Below are 16,414 nucleotides of genomic sequence, written 5' to 3' on the forward strand. Positions count from 1 at the left end.
CAGTCTCTAAACCTGAAATTGCTCTGATACCATATTTAAACTTAAAAGCAAACTCATCATAAGCAAAAAATCAATAGTCAATTCATGTTTCTATGCCCTAAGTTGCACAAATATAAAGTTACATGATCTTTAAACTTGATGAACTTTCACATATATATAAAAAAAAATACATATCTAATTCCATAGTTTGAAAATTAAAACTTAAACCTTGATTGAATCAAAAATAGACAGCGTTTCTCTCCCTTTCTTCTCTTCTGTAATTGCAAACTCTTTTGATAGATAGAGAAAAAAAATTAGCGTATATGAGAATAGAGAGAGGACCCACCTTTTATATTACAGTTATTTAATTAACTGCAAATATCACACCTTTCTATCAAAAGTTAAAGACCAATATACCTTTCAATTAAATTAATTATTATTAAACCTTATATTATATTTAATTCACATGGACCACTTTATAAGAATTATAAATAATTCTAACACAATTCCCCTAAAAACAAACCCACCACAATTAGCCACCACATCCTCTGTTCACACCCCGGCCAGGTCGCTAAAGGACGTTTTTTTATCTTTACTCTTGGTTCCTTTATATGACGTATGCCTTTACGTCTTACCACCAAACACATTTCTCAAATAAATTACTTTGTTACTTTATTTTGTAACAAGCTGTGCATGTCCCTCGCAATAAGCTTATAAATATGACTGCAATCTCAGCTTTACCAAACACAAATTCTAAACACTTCGTTTTCATTCATTAAGAATTTGTGTCTGCAAAATGCAATCCTGGTTCATTATCCTTTTCTCCATCTCCATAGCTTTCCTCCTCAAAGCTTTCATTAACCTTCTCTTTCCCAACAAACATCTTCCTCCTGGCCCTACAACCTTCCCCATTGTTGGCAACTTATTGTGGCTTCGAAGATCAACTTCTCAAATTGAACCCATCCTCCGGAATCTCCATGCCAAATTTGGCCCCATTGTTACTCTCCACTTTGGCTCTCGCCGTGCCATCTTTGTTGCCGACCGCTCCCTTGCCTACAAGGCTTTAGTCCAAAATGGTGCTGTCTTTTCTAATCGTCCACCGGCTCCTCCCACAACCAAATTATTTAGCAGCAACCAACACAATATCACTTCCTCTTCTTATGGCCCTACGTGGCGCCTCCTGCGCCGTAATCTGAATAGAGAAATTCTCCACCCTGCACGTGTGAGGAGCTACACGCGTGCGCGCAAGTGGGTTCTGCATATTCTTTTGGATCGTCTCAAGTCAGAGTCCAAAAGTGGTGATCCAGTTCGTGTGATGGATCATTTTCAATACGGCATGTTTTGCTTATTGTTTATGTGTTTCGGAGACCAGGTTAATGAAAGCCAAATCAAACATGTTGAGGACCTCCAGCGTCGGCTGTTGTTAGGATTTAACCGATTCAATATACTAAATTTGTGGCCAAGATTGACAAAAATTGTACTTCGAAAAAGGTGGGAAGAGCTGCTTCAGTTACGGAAATATCAAGAAGAAGTATTGATTCCATTGATAAGATCGAGAAAGAAGGAGAAGGAAGAGAGTTTAAACGAAGGAAAAGAGGATGAATATGTTATAGCGTATGTTGATAGTTTGTTAGATTTGGAGCTTCCAGAAGAGAAGAGGAAGCTTAATGAATCAGAAATTGTTTCTTTGTCCTCGGAATTTCTAAACGCTGGCACAGACACTACATCCACAGCGCTGCAGTGGATCATGGCGAATTTAGTGAAATACCCACATATTCAAGAGAAGATATTCATGGAGATTAAAGGGGTTGTGGAAGAAGGAGAGGATGAAGTGAAAGAAGATGAGTTGCAGAAGATGGCATACTTGAAGGCAGTGATATTAGAGGGTTTAAGAAGACATCCTCCTGCGCATTTTGTGTTGCCACACGCAGTCACAGAAGATGTAGAGGTGAATGGATATGTGATACCAAAGGATGTGAGCATCAATGTAATGGTAGCTGAAATGGGTTGGGACCCAAAAGTGTGGGAAGATCCAATGGCATTCAAGCCAGAGAGATTTGTGGGTGGTGATTTTGATATAACAGGAAGTAGGGAGATTAAGATGATGCCATTTGGGGTTGGGAGAAGAATTTGTCCAGGGCTTGGTTTGGCAATGCTTCATTTGGAGTATTTTGTGGCGAATTTGGTTTGGAAATTTGAGTGGAAGGGTGTTGAGGGAGATGAGATTGATTTATCAGAGAAGCAGGAGTTCACAATAGTTATGAAGAATCCATTAAAGGTTCATATTTGTGAGAGGAGTAGATAATTTAGTTATGTATTGAGTGTGTACAACTTTTTGATTATTAAATATATGTTTATGATAATTTTGTATGTTAATTACATGAATTTAGCCTTTTCTTTTGGATGTACACAACTTGTATTCAATTTGTACAACCAAATTGCCATTAGAAACTGATAATGACTATGTGATGAACTGGAGTTCAATCATCAATGCCAATGTGAACAGATTTTTTTTTTTTCAGTACTGGAAAGCAGTTTTTTGTTTGTTTTGTATATTTTGTATCTCTTTTCTTTTCGTCTCTCCTATAGTCCTATTACAAGATCTTTTTTCATGGGGCTTGCTCTTTTTCTTCCAAAAGCCCATTCTATCACATTCCATGAACAATCTTTCTTTTGTTACTTTTGTTATTTTATTTTTAGTGCATTAAGTAACGTGGTCCTTATGACACTGACACTTTCTTATTGTAAGGGATGTAAATGTGCATTTTCGAAACTTTTGGGTACCAATTTATAAAAAGTTTTAAGTTTGGGAGTGAAAATAAGGGACAACTTTAATTAGATTATTTAAGAACAAAATTTAGATTATGTTTCTAGATGATAAATCAAATAAATCTTAAAAAAAAAATGTAAATTATTTTTGTTCTTTGAATACAAGGACTTTAAAATTTAAAATATTTAAATACTCCAATTATTATTATATAATGCACAAAAAATAATCATAATAATAAGAGTAACACACTAACACTACACTCACTAATGTCACATGTCAGCTTACAATTAATCAATTCACATAGATCTCGTCTATCCAATAATGGGTCACGTCTAACTAAGCCAATCATAAACTCCCACATGGGGTTCGTGAGAATAATAAGATGGATTCAACATGCAATAAAATTATCAAAGATAGACAGAGAGGAATACTCGTATTGCCATTGGTCATTATATGGTGTTTCAATGAAACGGAGGGATTAATATGTTTATAAATTCATCTTCTCTTTGATAACGTTGAGAAAAAAAAAAAAAATGAAAATTCTTCATCTATAAAAAAGGAATTTGTATCCTCTTTGTTTTGCTACATAATATTACCTGAATATATTACGGCAAAAAGCCCGGCATAATAAATGAGATTTTACATGATATGAAATGTTAATGAAATGAGAAATTAATGTCTACATGTTAATTACTTATAAACAAAATAAACACACTTACGAAATGGAAAATATTAATATCGTGTAATGGAAGGACCTCCACCCCACCACATCATCTGGTTTGTGATCAGTTGCGGACTTAGGATTTTTGCCAAGGAGGGCCTTTGCGGCTCCGCTATTGTTCGTCAAACAACTAATAAAAACTTAAAAAAAAGAGTAATGCTACAGTCACCGAAGTAGTGCACCGAATTTATACACCGAATGACGTGACAAAATCCTGACCGTTAATTAATATTAAGTTAAAATTAATCAATAGTTAAGATTTTGTCACGTCATTCAGTGCATAAATTCGGTGCACTACTGTCAGTGACTGTATTATTTTCCTTTAAAAAATCACCAAACTTAAAACAAATGAAATAATATAATATTAAGAACCTGAAAATGAAAGAATACAATAACACAATACTTTCTTATTCAGAGGCGGACCCAACCCCTTTGAGGGTAGGCTTTAAAAAAAAAAAAAAAAAAAAAAACCAAATTTTTCTATAGAAAAATCTTCTCTAGAATTTCTTCTTATCCTTTTGGATTCTACCTGTCTTTACTAATTTGACATTTATGTTCTCCACCTTTTCCCTAATTTAGTTCATATAATATATTACACAAATCACTATTAACTCTGATTTTTAATTTTTGGCTAGGCCTCATTGTCGTTTTATCTATACTTACCATTCTATCTTTCATCTCTCTACCTAATTAATTCCTTAACATACGTCATTTCCCTCTACTAATAAAAGATTTCATGATGTAACTTACACCATTTTTTAATAGAAATAAAAATTTATAATTTATAATTATAAACTAATAATTTACTTAATAATTATCATTATCTTTCCCTAAATTTAATAAATTTTGAATGATTAAGTTATACTCTTTTCACAAATATATCCTCTATTTAATGACAATGACATGACATAATTAAAAAAAAAAAAATTATAATTCAATTTGAATTTTTCATTGAATTTGATTATGACAATCTTATGTTAAGAGCAATGTTCCGAAAACCGGACCGAACTATGACCCGTTCAAGGGTCCGATTTTTGGTTTGACCCGTTAGATCGGTCGGTTGGACCGCATTTTACAAAAAAAAAATTAGTCCCTATATGTTTGAAATTCATCAAAAACACCCCTAAATACTCCCTTAAGTTTTGAAATCTATCTAAAACACCGCTGTCGCGTGAAGAGACTGGTGAGTGGTGGCAGCAGTTATGATCGACGGCCAATCGAAGTTTGGAAACATGGGACTTTTGATGTATAAGTTCCGACGAATCTGATGGTGGTGTTAGGGAGTTCCATCAGCGTCGGAAATTGTCGGAATCAAGAACGAAGTCCGACGATCACGTGAATTTTAGGTGGACGGCGAGCGACGAAAGCTAGACGACAGCCACTGAAAATGGATGGATTTTTTCGTGGAGATGCCGTCAAGTCGAATCTCCCTCGAATGATGTTGGAATCCGGTAGGATTGAGTTGCAATTGGACCGTGACTTGGCACTATTCCGACGGTCCAACTGCGGCTCAATTTGGTTTAACTGAAAATACCGAGTTTTAGATGATACCGGACTGGAGATACTGCCGACTCTTGGTCGAATCGGTCCGATCGAACGATCCAGTCCGGTTTCAAAACACTGGTTAAGAGCAAGCTGAATTATTTATTATTTAATTTTTTTAATGAATTTAATATATAAAACATTACTTTAAAAGTGCATATAACTTAACTCATTTTTCCATTCAACCATTGCTTCTTCCCTCCCAATTTCATCACAAATTTTCATAAGACATCAATAACATCAATTGGTAAGAGAAGAATTTGAATTGAAAGCAAATTAGGTCAAGACTTAGGGTTTAGGATTTAGGTTTAGGGTTTTTTGCTCTCTTCACATTGAAGAGGTTTTTCTACATAAAAATTTTCTTGTGTTTCCTTGTGAATTGGATGTTATTTTCAACACCTTTGCTTCTCATAAATTTATTCAACTAGGAAAGTATTGTGTTATTACATTCTCTCTTTTCAGCTTCTTGATATTGTAGTATTTCCTTTGCTCGTTTGATGGTTTTTTTAAAAGTTTTTACTAGTTATTTAACAAACAATAGCGGAGCCGCAGAGGCCCCCCCTCAACAAAAATCTTGGGTCCGCCATTGTTTCTACTTGAATAAATCTACGAGAAGTAAAACTTTGAGCAAATGTGTTAAAAAAAAACATCCAATTTACAAAGAAACATAATAAATTTTTTACATAGAAACACAATAAAATGAGTAAATACATATTATTAATTAATAAAATTTGTAATATGAATTAATTAAAACAAGGGGGGGGGGGGGGGGGGAGTGATTTTCTTGGTATAAACATAAATAGTAACTCAAATTTCTTTAGTAATTTTGAGCAACTAAACGGTGACATTTGAAATGTAGGAAAGTGGTGGGTGAAAGGTGAAGAATAAAGTCCCGTAAAATATAGTTAAGGTTTAATTTGGGAAAGCAAGAACGTTTTAGACACAAAACACAAAACAAACTCACAAGATCCATGCCTTTTTCCATCAAATTAAAATAAAAAACCTCCAAAAAATAAGCATGATTCAACCTAAAATAAACTAAATTGAAATGAGTAGTACATATACTTAAATCTGATAAAACAGAAAACAAAACTAATTGTGGCGCTGTGGAGAGAGAATGAGAGAGTAAAGAATTTTGGGGATAAAATCATAAAAAGTAAGTGGAGCCGTGAAGAAGAAGAGTGGAGAGAGTTCTAAATTTTTAATATAATGTGAGCCTGAAATATATATATTAATAGCAATTTTTTTGTGAACCTATATATATGTATAATAGTTCTCATTTAAAAAAAAAAAAAAAATTGAGTGGGCTTGGGTATATATATATATTAATAGCAATTTTTTGTGGGTCTATATATTTTGCAATTTTTTTTTTTTTTTTTAAATATGAGGGTAGGCATGAGCTTACCCTCAGAGGGGTTGGGTCCACTTCTATTTGTGATACAAGTCCAATTGTTACTCGAAGATTGTAAACAGAGTTGAAGCTTCCTTATATGTGGTTTCATTTTCTCAGTTTTCTTGCGCATTATCAGCCCCATACTGTGCTAATTGGATTATAGAGTAAACGACAGTTCCCACCTAAGGTTTTGCAAAATCCCAATTCCAACTCCTAATTTAATAAATTCTAGATTTTCACTCTTAAATTAACATTTCATATTTCCATCCTTAAATTAACAGGAACAAAAAATCGTTTAATGTAACGGTTAAAGGGTAAAGTGGTCATTTACTTTACCCATTTACCAAGGGTGGGCTGGACGCGTGCGTGGATACTGTAGTATTCCTATATAGTGGTCGGCACATTTTAGGCAGGGGCACCCCAAGTTAGCAAATGTCGCTACCGATGTTTTAACCTTTTTTCGGCAACCTTTCCACCTAAAACATCCCCCTCCCTTTTCCTTGCTTCCTCCTCACCTTTCACCACCCTCCTCCCACACCAAAACACCCTTCATTCGCCCAAAAATGGCAACTGTTCGATTTCGTAAACCTCCATCTTTGCAGCCATTTTCCAACCGCCCCACTCATCGGAAATTCACCCAACCATGTCCATTCGACCCCCCTATCTCTTATCTTCAAAACCCACCCCCACATCAGCTTCCCTCACTCACCATTTTCTGTCCATTGGCCTTTCTTTTGCGCCCAGTAGGGGCGTTTTGTAACGCCCCACTTGAGGTACGTAGTTGTTGTTTCTTCTTTCGCTCTTATTTGAGTTGGTTTTGGTAAGATTGTTTGATTGAGTGTTGTGATGAATGCTTGCCCTGAAATTGGTGGAAAATAGAAGAAGTTTAGTGTTTCAGTCTTCGCCGGGGCGAAGAAGAATCTTCGCCGCGGCGAAGAGGTGTTGAAGCCACGGGAAAGCTGCTGGACAGTTTCGTCGCGGCGACAGGCCGATTAAATTGTTTGTTGAGTTTTAGATATTTTCTTCCCTAAGGGCAAATTGACCTTTCTACCCCTAATTAGCAGGAAAAGTGGGGAGTTAATTGTAAGGATTTTTCATGGAGAATATGTTGATATGGGGGTGAGTTTGTAATAAATCAAATGGTATAGATGGAATTCCTAAAGAAGAGTAAGGGCAAAATGGGAATGCTTTGGTATAAAGTTCATTAAAAGGAATTAAGAGTTAGCAAACCCCTCATTCTCCTTCTCAAAAACGCAACTCTCCATTCTTGTTCCTCTCAACTTCTCTTTCTTTTGATCAAGGAGTTCCAAGGGGTTTTTGAAGTGATTTGGGGTAGAAAATCAACCTAAGGCTTCCTAAGGAAGGATCCCTACTTAAGTTGTGTGTTTGTGAGTTTTAGTTTGTATTGAAGTTTGAGGGTTTTTATTCTTTGGTTATGAGTAGAGAAAAAGTAAGCAAACCAAGTGAAAGGAAGAGTTGGTGAAGTCTCTCCAAACAAGGTAAGTGAATCCCAACCCAAGTTGAGATTTAAGAATTTCTTGATTAGGGTTTTGATAGAAATGATGTATGTATGTAAATACACGTGATATGCCATGTATGGAGGTTTAAATAGAGATTTCTATGCTTTGTGAATGTTTAGACCTTGCAAATATGAGAAATGAGTTGTTGGGTTGGAAAGGTAGTTTGAGATGAAATTGAAGGGGTATTGTGGATCCCTTTTTGGAAGTGCTTTCTTTGACAGGTTTTATGGTTATGTGAAGGGGTTTCTCCCCATTTTGGATGATTAGAGAAGATTTAGAATCATTGCTATAATAGAGTTTTATGATGCACTTGAGTTGTTTGATGAATGCCTAGTAGAGTTGAGTATGAGTAGTGAACCTTAATTCTTGCAACATTGCATGTTGGCATTTCATAAGTGCATTAGTGGAGATGAACCATCCATATGCATTATTATATGCATTGGAAAGTAACCAAAGAAAGAGTTGGTAAACTTGTATATACAATTACTCTATGAGTAGAGAGCTTGGTAAATACAACTACTCTAAGGGTAGAGAGAAAAAAATGCTAGAATAGAGTGGATTAGAAGAGTAGAATATATGGGTTGATGCTTTGTGACATCACCCGACAGTTATGGGAATCGGGTTGATGCTTTATGATCACCACCCGAATAGCCCTTAGAGATGGGTCGATGCTTTGTGATCGTCACCCGATGAGTAGTAGAAATGGGTAGATGCTTGTGACCACTACCCGGTTAGTTGTTAGATAAGTAGGTTGATGTTTTGTGATCATCATCCGACACTTAGTAGAAGTGGATTGATGCTTTGTGAACATCACCCGACAGTGACTAGGGACGGGTTAATGCTTGGTGATCGTTACCCAAGAGTCATGAGAAACGGGTAGGTGCTAGGTGATCTCCACCCGATAGTTAGGAAAACCGAGTTGGTGCTTGTGATCCCCACTCGATAGTCACTAAGAACGGGTTGGTACTGTGTGAATTCACCGACTAGTCATGGAGAGTGAGATGGTGCTGTGTGAACGTTATCGGCGTACCTCCGGTAAGTGAGGCATGATGTTTAGTAGAAACAGAGATAGAATCAGAAAGGGAAAGGAAAGAATTAAGAGTTATACATACGGGGACAGACAGATAGAGGGTTTTACTTACTGAGCATTATTTTGTGCTCACCCCGTTATTTTCCTTTGTGGATGCAGGATCTAGGTGATGATGCAGTCGGAGGGGCGTCGGCAAACGAAGAGAGATAGCTACACTGTTTCCCCTGTTTTGTCTTTTAAAACGAATTTTTGTAAACAGTACTCTTTGTATATAAAAGACATATGATTTATAATGAAAAGAAAATTTTGGGGCCCAATTTTATATTGTTATTATGCATGCATTGTACTAGTTTTCAGCAGTTGTTACACGTTTGACTTCACAAACCTCCATTTTTGTAGCCATTTTTTGATTGCCTCACACATTGCAAATTTACCCAACCACCTCCATTCGAACCCCCATTCTCTCCTCTTCAAAATCCACCCCCACATTAGCTTCCCTCACTTACCATTTGTCATCCACTAGCCTTTCTTTTGTGCCCAATGGGGGTAGTGGGTGAGTGCGGTTTTTCGTCGAGCATTTGGTGTGCGTCTGGGGGAGAAAGCTCCAGTAATGGGTTGGGTATGGCAGAAATTCCAGAAATTTACACCAGCAAATCAAAATCAATTCAAACTTTTCAAAACTACACAACCAATTATCAATATTCTCACAAATCTCCAAAATCTACCAATGAAAGCAACCCCACAATCAAACAAACCAAACTTCTCCAAACTCGCGGTGGGGACGGTGGGGGTTAAAATGGTGAAAGGTGTTGGGTGATGGTTGAGGGGGAGTCAGGCTTGTGCGTGGGTGATGGTGAAGGATGCCAGGTGAATTCACGGGGAGAGGGTGAGGTTTTGGTCCTGGATGGACAAGGGTGCTGTGTGTGGTGTTAGGGAAGGTCTCCGGCTCTGGAAAACAGCCAAATCGGCCTAAAAAGGAAGTCATGTGACCTGAAAAGGTTTCGAGAATGGCCAAAATCTAGGAGTTCAAAAGTAATTTAAATTTATTTTTCAAGGATAGTTTGATAATAACACCACCTATATTATACCATAACTCAAAAATCATAAACATGTTAACCTATATTATACCATAACTCAAAAATCATACACATGTTAATTTAAAGGTGACAATTTGGAATTTTATGAGACGATGGTTTCGCTAAACCTTAGGTGGAAACATGTCCTTACTCTTGGATTATGTGAGCGTCGCCAGCCTTGGGTGGAAACATGTCCTTACTCTTGTATTATGGGAGCGTCACTAGTGGATGACTTTTTGATGCATGAATGAGCCTTACACTACCAATAAAGTCAGTCTATTAATTATATGTATTTAAATTGTGGTGTCCGTCATCTCATAGTTTAGTTTCTAACTAGCTAGAAAGTACTTGATATTCCAAAATATGGTTGATTTCCCACAGCTAAATTAGCCTAAATATCATTAATTTGTTCACTATCTTTACTTATACTTTCCAAGTAAACGACATTAATTAATATACCATCTAACAAATTCCAATGACGTAGTCTGATTTCCGATTTCTATATAAACTCACCTTCACAAACACCACACAGAGTCACAAATCAATAATCTTTCCAAAATGAAGTTCTTGCATATCCTCTCCATTTCTTCATTCCTTCTAATTACTCTTTCCATCACCATGGCCAATGCAGCCTCTTTTGATATCACAAACAATTGCCCGTACACTGTCTGGGTTGCTGCTGTGCCTGGTGGTGGTAGACAACTTGGCTAAGGTCAAACATGGACCATCACTGCCAACCCTGGCACCACAGCAGCCCGCATTTGGGCCCGAACCAATTGCCAGTTTGATGGTAATGGAAAGGGCAAGTGTGAGAAGGTGATTGTAACAGGCTCATCGAATGCCAAGGACATGGTGCACCACCAAACACATTGGCTGAGTACGCTTTGAAGCAATACATGGACATGGACTTTATTAACATGTCCAATATTGATGGGTTTAGTGTTCCAATGGAGTTTAGTTCAGTCTCAAATGGATGCAACCGTGTGATCAAATGCACGGATGATATCATCGATCAATGCTCGAATGAGCTGGAGGTTTCTAGAGGATGTAACGGGCCATGTCCTGTTTTCAAGACTGAGGAGCACTGTTGCCATTCTGGCAACTGTGGACCTACAACTTACTCCAAGTATTTCAAAGATAGCAACAAGCATATTTACTTGTCCTAATGGGACTAACTATAAGGTTATATTTTGCCCTTGAAGCATTTGAAGGGCGAAATGAAAATAATTAAACTACACTTATCAATAGAATATGACCTTAAATTAGTTTTTATAATAAAGCACATATGATCACCTTTTCTGGGTGTTGAAATTAATAAATGTTTTATCAAATGTGAAATCCATGAATTTCATTAATAGACTTCTTATCATTTTTTATTGTGTTGAGTAGCATTAGATTTTGTAGATTTGTTTTTCTCTTTTGTTTAGCGTGCATCTATCCATAAATTTTCGATCATATATTAATATTTATACACATAGATTAGAATTTATATATAATATTATTATAGTCGATATACCATAAATAACACGTCAATTTCACACCTCAGATTTTATAATAACTTGCAAAGATGGAGCTGGGGAAGTTTCCCTTTCGCTGGTGAGAATTCTAAAAAAATAAAAATAAAAATTTGAAAAAATTACTAATAAAATTTGATAGGGACACCATTTATTTTTAAATGCACTGAAATTTACTTTAATTAAAGTAGTAATCTCTCTAATTCTCTACGGTGAGTCGGTTACCAATGCCAGCTCATATTTGACTTCTTGTGTCCAAGTCTTCTACGACTGCCTCAACATTGACTTAAAGCTAAAAGGATAATCATAAGAAATCACCCGGAAATTTCTCCGAAATTTTCTGATCGATATTTTCATAATTTTTTTCCGAAGAGACCAACATCAAACACGCCATTTTTTCTTCTCACTGTCTCCAAGATGATGAGCTTCTTCAGAATCCTCTCTTTGTCCTCTTCCATTCTTCCTACTCTATACTTAAGTCTTGCTTTCACCGGCGTCCATGCAGCCCTTTTCGAGATACAAAATAACTGCTCCTACACGGTTTGGGCAGCTGCCGACCCTGGTGGGGGCAGGGAACTACGTCAAGGCCAATCATGGTTTCTCAACACGGATCCTAACTTCGACGACATTGGCCGCATATGGGCTCGAACCAACTGCAACTTTAATGCAAACGGGACAGGCAAATGTGAGAGCGGAGACTGTGACGGTCTTCTCTACTGTGTGTCACGAGGTACGAGTACGACACCCGTTACATTAGCAGAATATGGTTTTGGCTCCGGCGGTAGCCATAAGAGCACTGATTTTTTTGATATCAGTTTGGTGGATGGGTTCAACGTTCCTATGGAATTTAGAGCAACAACTACTGGGTGCAACAAAGCGATTAAGTGTGCGGCTGACATCAATCGTTTGTGTCCAACTGAGTTAAGGGACCCCGGTGGCTGTAATCATCCATGTACAGTTTTCAATACTGACAATTTGTGCTGTCGTGGTAGCTTCTGTACTACCCCTGAGACTTCTGCATCGGCGTACTTCAAGTTTTTTAAGGATTTGTGCCCAAATGCTTACAGTTATGCCTTAGACAATGCAAACGGTACATTTACTTGCCCTTCGGGAACTGATTACAAGGTTGTGTTTTGCCCTCCAACAACTTAATTTCTTCCTTTCCGTAAATTTCCTGGAGGAAATAGTATTTGGGTTGTACCAGTCTGGTGCTATAATGGATCAAAGTTTGCTTTTTCTTCAATTGTTTTTATTTTTTTCTTGAAAACACAATTAGCATCCAAAAGCATCATAAGAAAAAAGAAAAAGAAGAAAACATTGAAAATATGAGAAATATTTTTAACATTGATAATATTGTATTATAACTTAATAATGCAAATGTGGACCATTCCCTCACATGATTTGATTTCTTTTATCTTATTCACCACTAACATATATCCTTTTTTAAATTACAAGATTAAAGAGTTAGATGGTAATCTACGCCATAAAAATTGTCAATCCCCTACCAAATTCCATCTAGTGACTTCAATATTTTTAACCTAGTGCTTCCAACAATAAACTAGCTAGGGCATATAGTCTAGCCTAATTGCTAAAAACCCATTAAGACTAGGAGCACTAGAATTCGAAAACCAATTTGTATCTGTCAGAGCCTATGCATAAACACAAACCATTCATTCACAAGAACTTTTTAAGACTAGCATGTGGCGTTTGCCTGATCTTAATTCAAACCATACATTAATCAACATCAAAGGGCGTCACACAATAATGGTAATTAATGAATGACATTAAATGTAATGAATGAATCAAGAACATTAGAATTGATAAACAATAACTTTGATTAAAAACCCCATCACGTTGATCTCAACCCCCTGCTCAGGCATCTCTTCAAACAAATCCATTGCCTTATCAACCTTCCTGCCACTCCCATATATGTTCAGCATTGCCGTATAGCTATAACCATGCGGCTTACAATTCTCTGACTGTTTCATATGCTCAAACAGCTTCTCTGCTTCCTCAACCAATCCAATATCCGCACACATATTCAACAATGTGTTACACAAAATAAAATCCATCAGCCACCTATTCTCCCTCATTTGCTCCCATAATTCTAAAGCATCCTTAGCCCACCCAGCCTTGCCATAAATCTTGATAAGGGCAGTTAAAGTTTTCTCGTCCGGGGTTAAACCTGATTCAATCATTTCATCAAACAAACTTCTAGCCAAACCAGGCTTCCCAGCCTTGCCCATTGCTTCTAACGATGTATTGTACACAACCAAAATAGGCTGCACACCTAAAGATTTCATTTCTTGTAAAACATACCTAATGCCATCATAATACCCTGCTTCACCAAACATCTTCCCCAACACAGAAAATGTAATGGCGTCAGGTTTCCACCCAGTAGCTACCCCTCTCTCATACAAACTCAACACTTCCTCTACTTTACCTAATTTAGCATAAACATCTAAGATAGCAGAATATGTAACTTCATCAGGCATTAAACCAGTTTTATACATTCTTTCAAACCATTCTATAGCTTTATCAAAATGATTGCGTCTTTTGGCACAAGTAATAATAGTAGAGTAAGTAATATTGTCAAGCTTAATTTCACTGCTTACCATTTCATTTGCAAGCTCCTCAATGAGCTGAAACTGCCTCCCAAACCTCAAAGACTTCATGGTAACATTGTAGAATATAGTTTCCATAAGAAACAAATTCTGAGTCTTTATCCAATTAAAGAAAAGATAAGTCTTTTGCCAAAATTTCAAGCTGTTGAGTATCAAGAGAGCATTTTCTCTAGTGGGTTGCCGTGGGATTTCATTTAGGGCGGCCAAGAAAGCTTCTCCAGAGTTGTCACAGTCATTGAGCTTCTCTGCAAAGCCTTTTAGTTCTCTAATCTGAGAATTGTACAAGTAAGCAGAGCGCTTATGCCTCTGAAGTGAAAGCACAGACCTTATAGGCTTGGTCGGGTTAACCCATGCGAACCTTGGCTTGGATAAAAGATGGATTTGGTCATTCTTGGTTGGAGAAAGAGTGGCTGTGGAGAGAGGCTTGAGTTGCTCAGATAAAGATGAAGTCTTCGGGTTTGGAGAGTCTGGTAAATTTTGAGACTTTGATGGAGCTTTAAGGAGCTGCAACAAACACTTAAAATTAATTAACAAAGTTGCTTATATTTACAATTGCAAATCCTAAAAATTAAAGTATCAATGACTCCATAGAAGGCAGCCTCTAAATGCAGAAATAATTATTTTAAAATATTACAGCATTTGTGCTGGTGTTTTTTGTTCTAAAAATTCAAGTGTTAGTCCGTAACAATGTTGCTGGTGCTTTTCCTTTATCAGATATATGATTCTGCTAATGACTAAAGAGAATGAGAATCCATTTTTTTTCCTCTTTGACAGATAAAATTTCATGCTAGCTCTCAACTAATCAAAGTAGAGCTGTTCTGCACCCCCACTCATGTGAATTGAGATCTTATGAATAAAAAAGCACATGGAGAGCAGTCATTCTTTGACAAAAATGGAGAGCAGTTATCATACAACCTATAAAATTTTATTCAAAATAAATGGAACATTATTTCATTGTTTTCAGAAACAGGAGATTTTTTAGAATGTTAATTGATTCTCTGGAAACTGTTTGCCAAGTTACTTTTCCAATCAAGAAAATGGTTTTTGGTATTTGCGAACTGAGCTGTCTTTATCAAACACACATTTGCATTACTAATAACATATTTACACCTTTAATTAATGCATTATTCAAATACCCCTACAAGCCTTCAAAGCATTTCTAGTCACAGACCAAAAAGTGTTGCTCATCTTTTCCCAGTATTGATTACAAAAAAATTAAAAGAATGCCACAAGTAGAGCAGAAGTTTCTGCAAAATAAGGGAAATATTACAAATTCCCTCAAACACTTAACATTACAATTAATAAAAGCTAAGCAGATGAAATAAAAAAAGAAAAAGTGAGAAAAATATCTATTTCAAGAACATCCGAAACAGGGAATTGATATCTGAAATAGCAACAAATCATGAGCAGTTGTGTGGTATCAAGAAAAATCACATTTCCCTTTCCCAGACCACAAAGCAATCATTTATGCAATACTTTGGGAATGTTAGCCATCATCTAGAATATTGACAAGATTATATAATTAATTAAATAAAACTGGACAAAGGAGCACCAAGAAAATTAGATGGTCTCCACGAAAAGAAGAAAGACTTCAGAAAAGCAAAACCTGAAAGCAGGTTCTACACTTGGTCCTAGGTGAACTACAGGTTGTTGAGCTTTGGCTTTGTTTTTGGTTTTGGACTGAGTATGGGATTGACATGAACGTGAAGATGTGGCGTGAAAGACAATACAGACATCGATGGCCGATGATTATTCTCAGATTTTGCGATCAGAATTCTAATCTGAGAGTTGAGTTTTGTGAAGCTTCAACGATGCCTATACAACAAGTGAACCAGGGTGCGCGTGTGCGCCACACGTCATGGTGTGGCACATCGTCATTGGTAAGGATTTTTTTTTTTTTTTTTTAAGTTTATCTTCTTTAATTAAGTTCTATTAAAATAAAAATGGAAAATTTATAACAAGTGAAAAAAAAAATGTGGCCAATGATATAATAGTTTTAAATTAATTTAACATTATTTGTGATATAAAATTTATTATTAAATATTAATATTTTAAATGAAATTAGGTGCAACTATGTTTAAACAAACAGTCATTTATTAAATATTAATATTTTAAATGAAATTAGGTGCAACTATGTTTAAACAAACAATCATATATTAAATGACATTTGCATTAATTTTTCATATTAATTATGAATTATTTTAGTAAAAAAAATAAAAACATGGGCATTTAAATTGAAATTAGA

General features: G+C 36.2%; 3 protein-coding genes and 1 pseudogene across 3 annotated transcripts; 3 read left to right on the forward strand and 1 right to left on the reverse strand.

The window, feature by feature from the left end:
• Positions 1–730: 730 nt before the first annotated feature.
• LOC116146755 (cytochrome P450 89A2-like) lies at positions 731–2,368 on the forward strand. The gene has a single exon (XM_031432190.1). It carries the CDS (start codon positions 776–778, stop codon positions 2,282–2,284), a length of 1,509 nt encoding a protein of 502 aa, XP_031288050.1. The 5' UTR covers positions 731–775; the 3' UTR covers positions 2,285–2,368.
• Positions 2,369–10,589: 8,221 nt separating this feature from the next.
• On the forward strand, positions 10,590–11,231 carry LOC116146837 (annotated as a pseudogene).
• Positions 11,232–11,881: 650 nt separating this feature from the next.
• LOC116146804 (thaumatin-like protein) lies at positions 11,882–12,788 on the forward strand. The gene has a single exon (XM_031432253.1). It carries the CDS (start codon positions 11,963–11,965, stop codon positions 12,695–12,697), a length of 735 nt encoding a protein of 244 aa, XP_031288113.1. The 5' UTR covers positions 11,882–11,962; the 3' UTR covers positions 12,698–12,788.
• Positions 12,789–13,244: 456 nt separating this feature from the next.
• Positions 13,245–15,357, reverse strand: LOC116146856 (pentatricopeptide repeat-containing protein At5g46580, chloroplastic-like). Its single transcript, XM_031432304.1, has 2 exons — positions 15,306–15,357; positions 13,245–14,708 (listed from the first exon to the last, which is right to left on the reverse strand). The coding sequence occupies exons 1-2, from the start codon at positions 15,355–15,357 to the stop codon at positions 13,357–13,359; spliced, it is 1,404 nt and encodes a 467-aa protein (XP_031288164.1). The 3' UTR covers positions 13,245–13,356.
• Between the last annotated feature and the right edge of the window lie 1,057 nt (positions 15,358–16,414).

This window comes from Pistacia vera, unplaced genomic scaffold (assembly GCF_008641045.1).
Source record: "Pistacia vera cultivar Batoury unplaced genomic scaffold, PisVer_v2 Contig483, whole genome shotgun sequence".
Classification (NCBI taxonomy): domain Eukaryota; kingdom Viridiplantae; phylum Streptophyta; class Magnoliopsida; order Sapindales; family Anacardiaceae; genus Pistacia; species Pistacia vera.

What these genes read in the sequence shown, in the direction of transcription:
- LOC116146755 (XM_031432190.1), top strand. Translation starts at nt 776, where the DNA reads ATGCAATCCTGGTTCATTATCCTTTTCTCCATCTCCATAGCTTTCCTC.
- LOC116146804 (XM_031432253.1), top strand. Translation starts at nt 11,963, where the DNA reads ATGATGAGCTTCTTCAGAATCCTCTCTTTGTCCTCTTCCATTCTTCCT.
- LOC116146856 (XM_031432304.1), bottom strand. Translation starts at nt 15,357, where the DNA reads ATGAGCAACACTTTTTGGTCTGTGACTAGAAATGCTTTGAAGGCTTGT. An exon ending in TGCTTTGAAGGCTTGTAGGG is followed by an intron (nt 14,709 to 15,305) that starts GTATTTGAATAA and finishes TGTAAATATAAG; the next exon opens with CAACTTTGTTAATTAATTTT.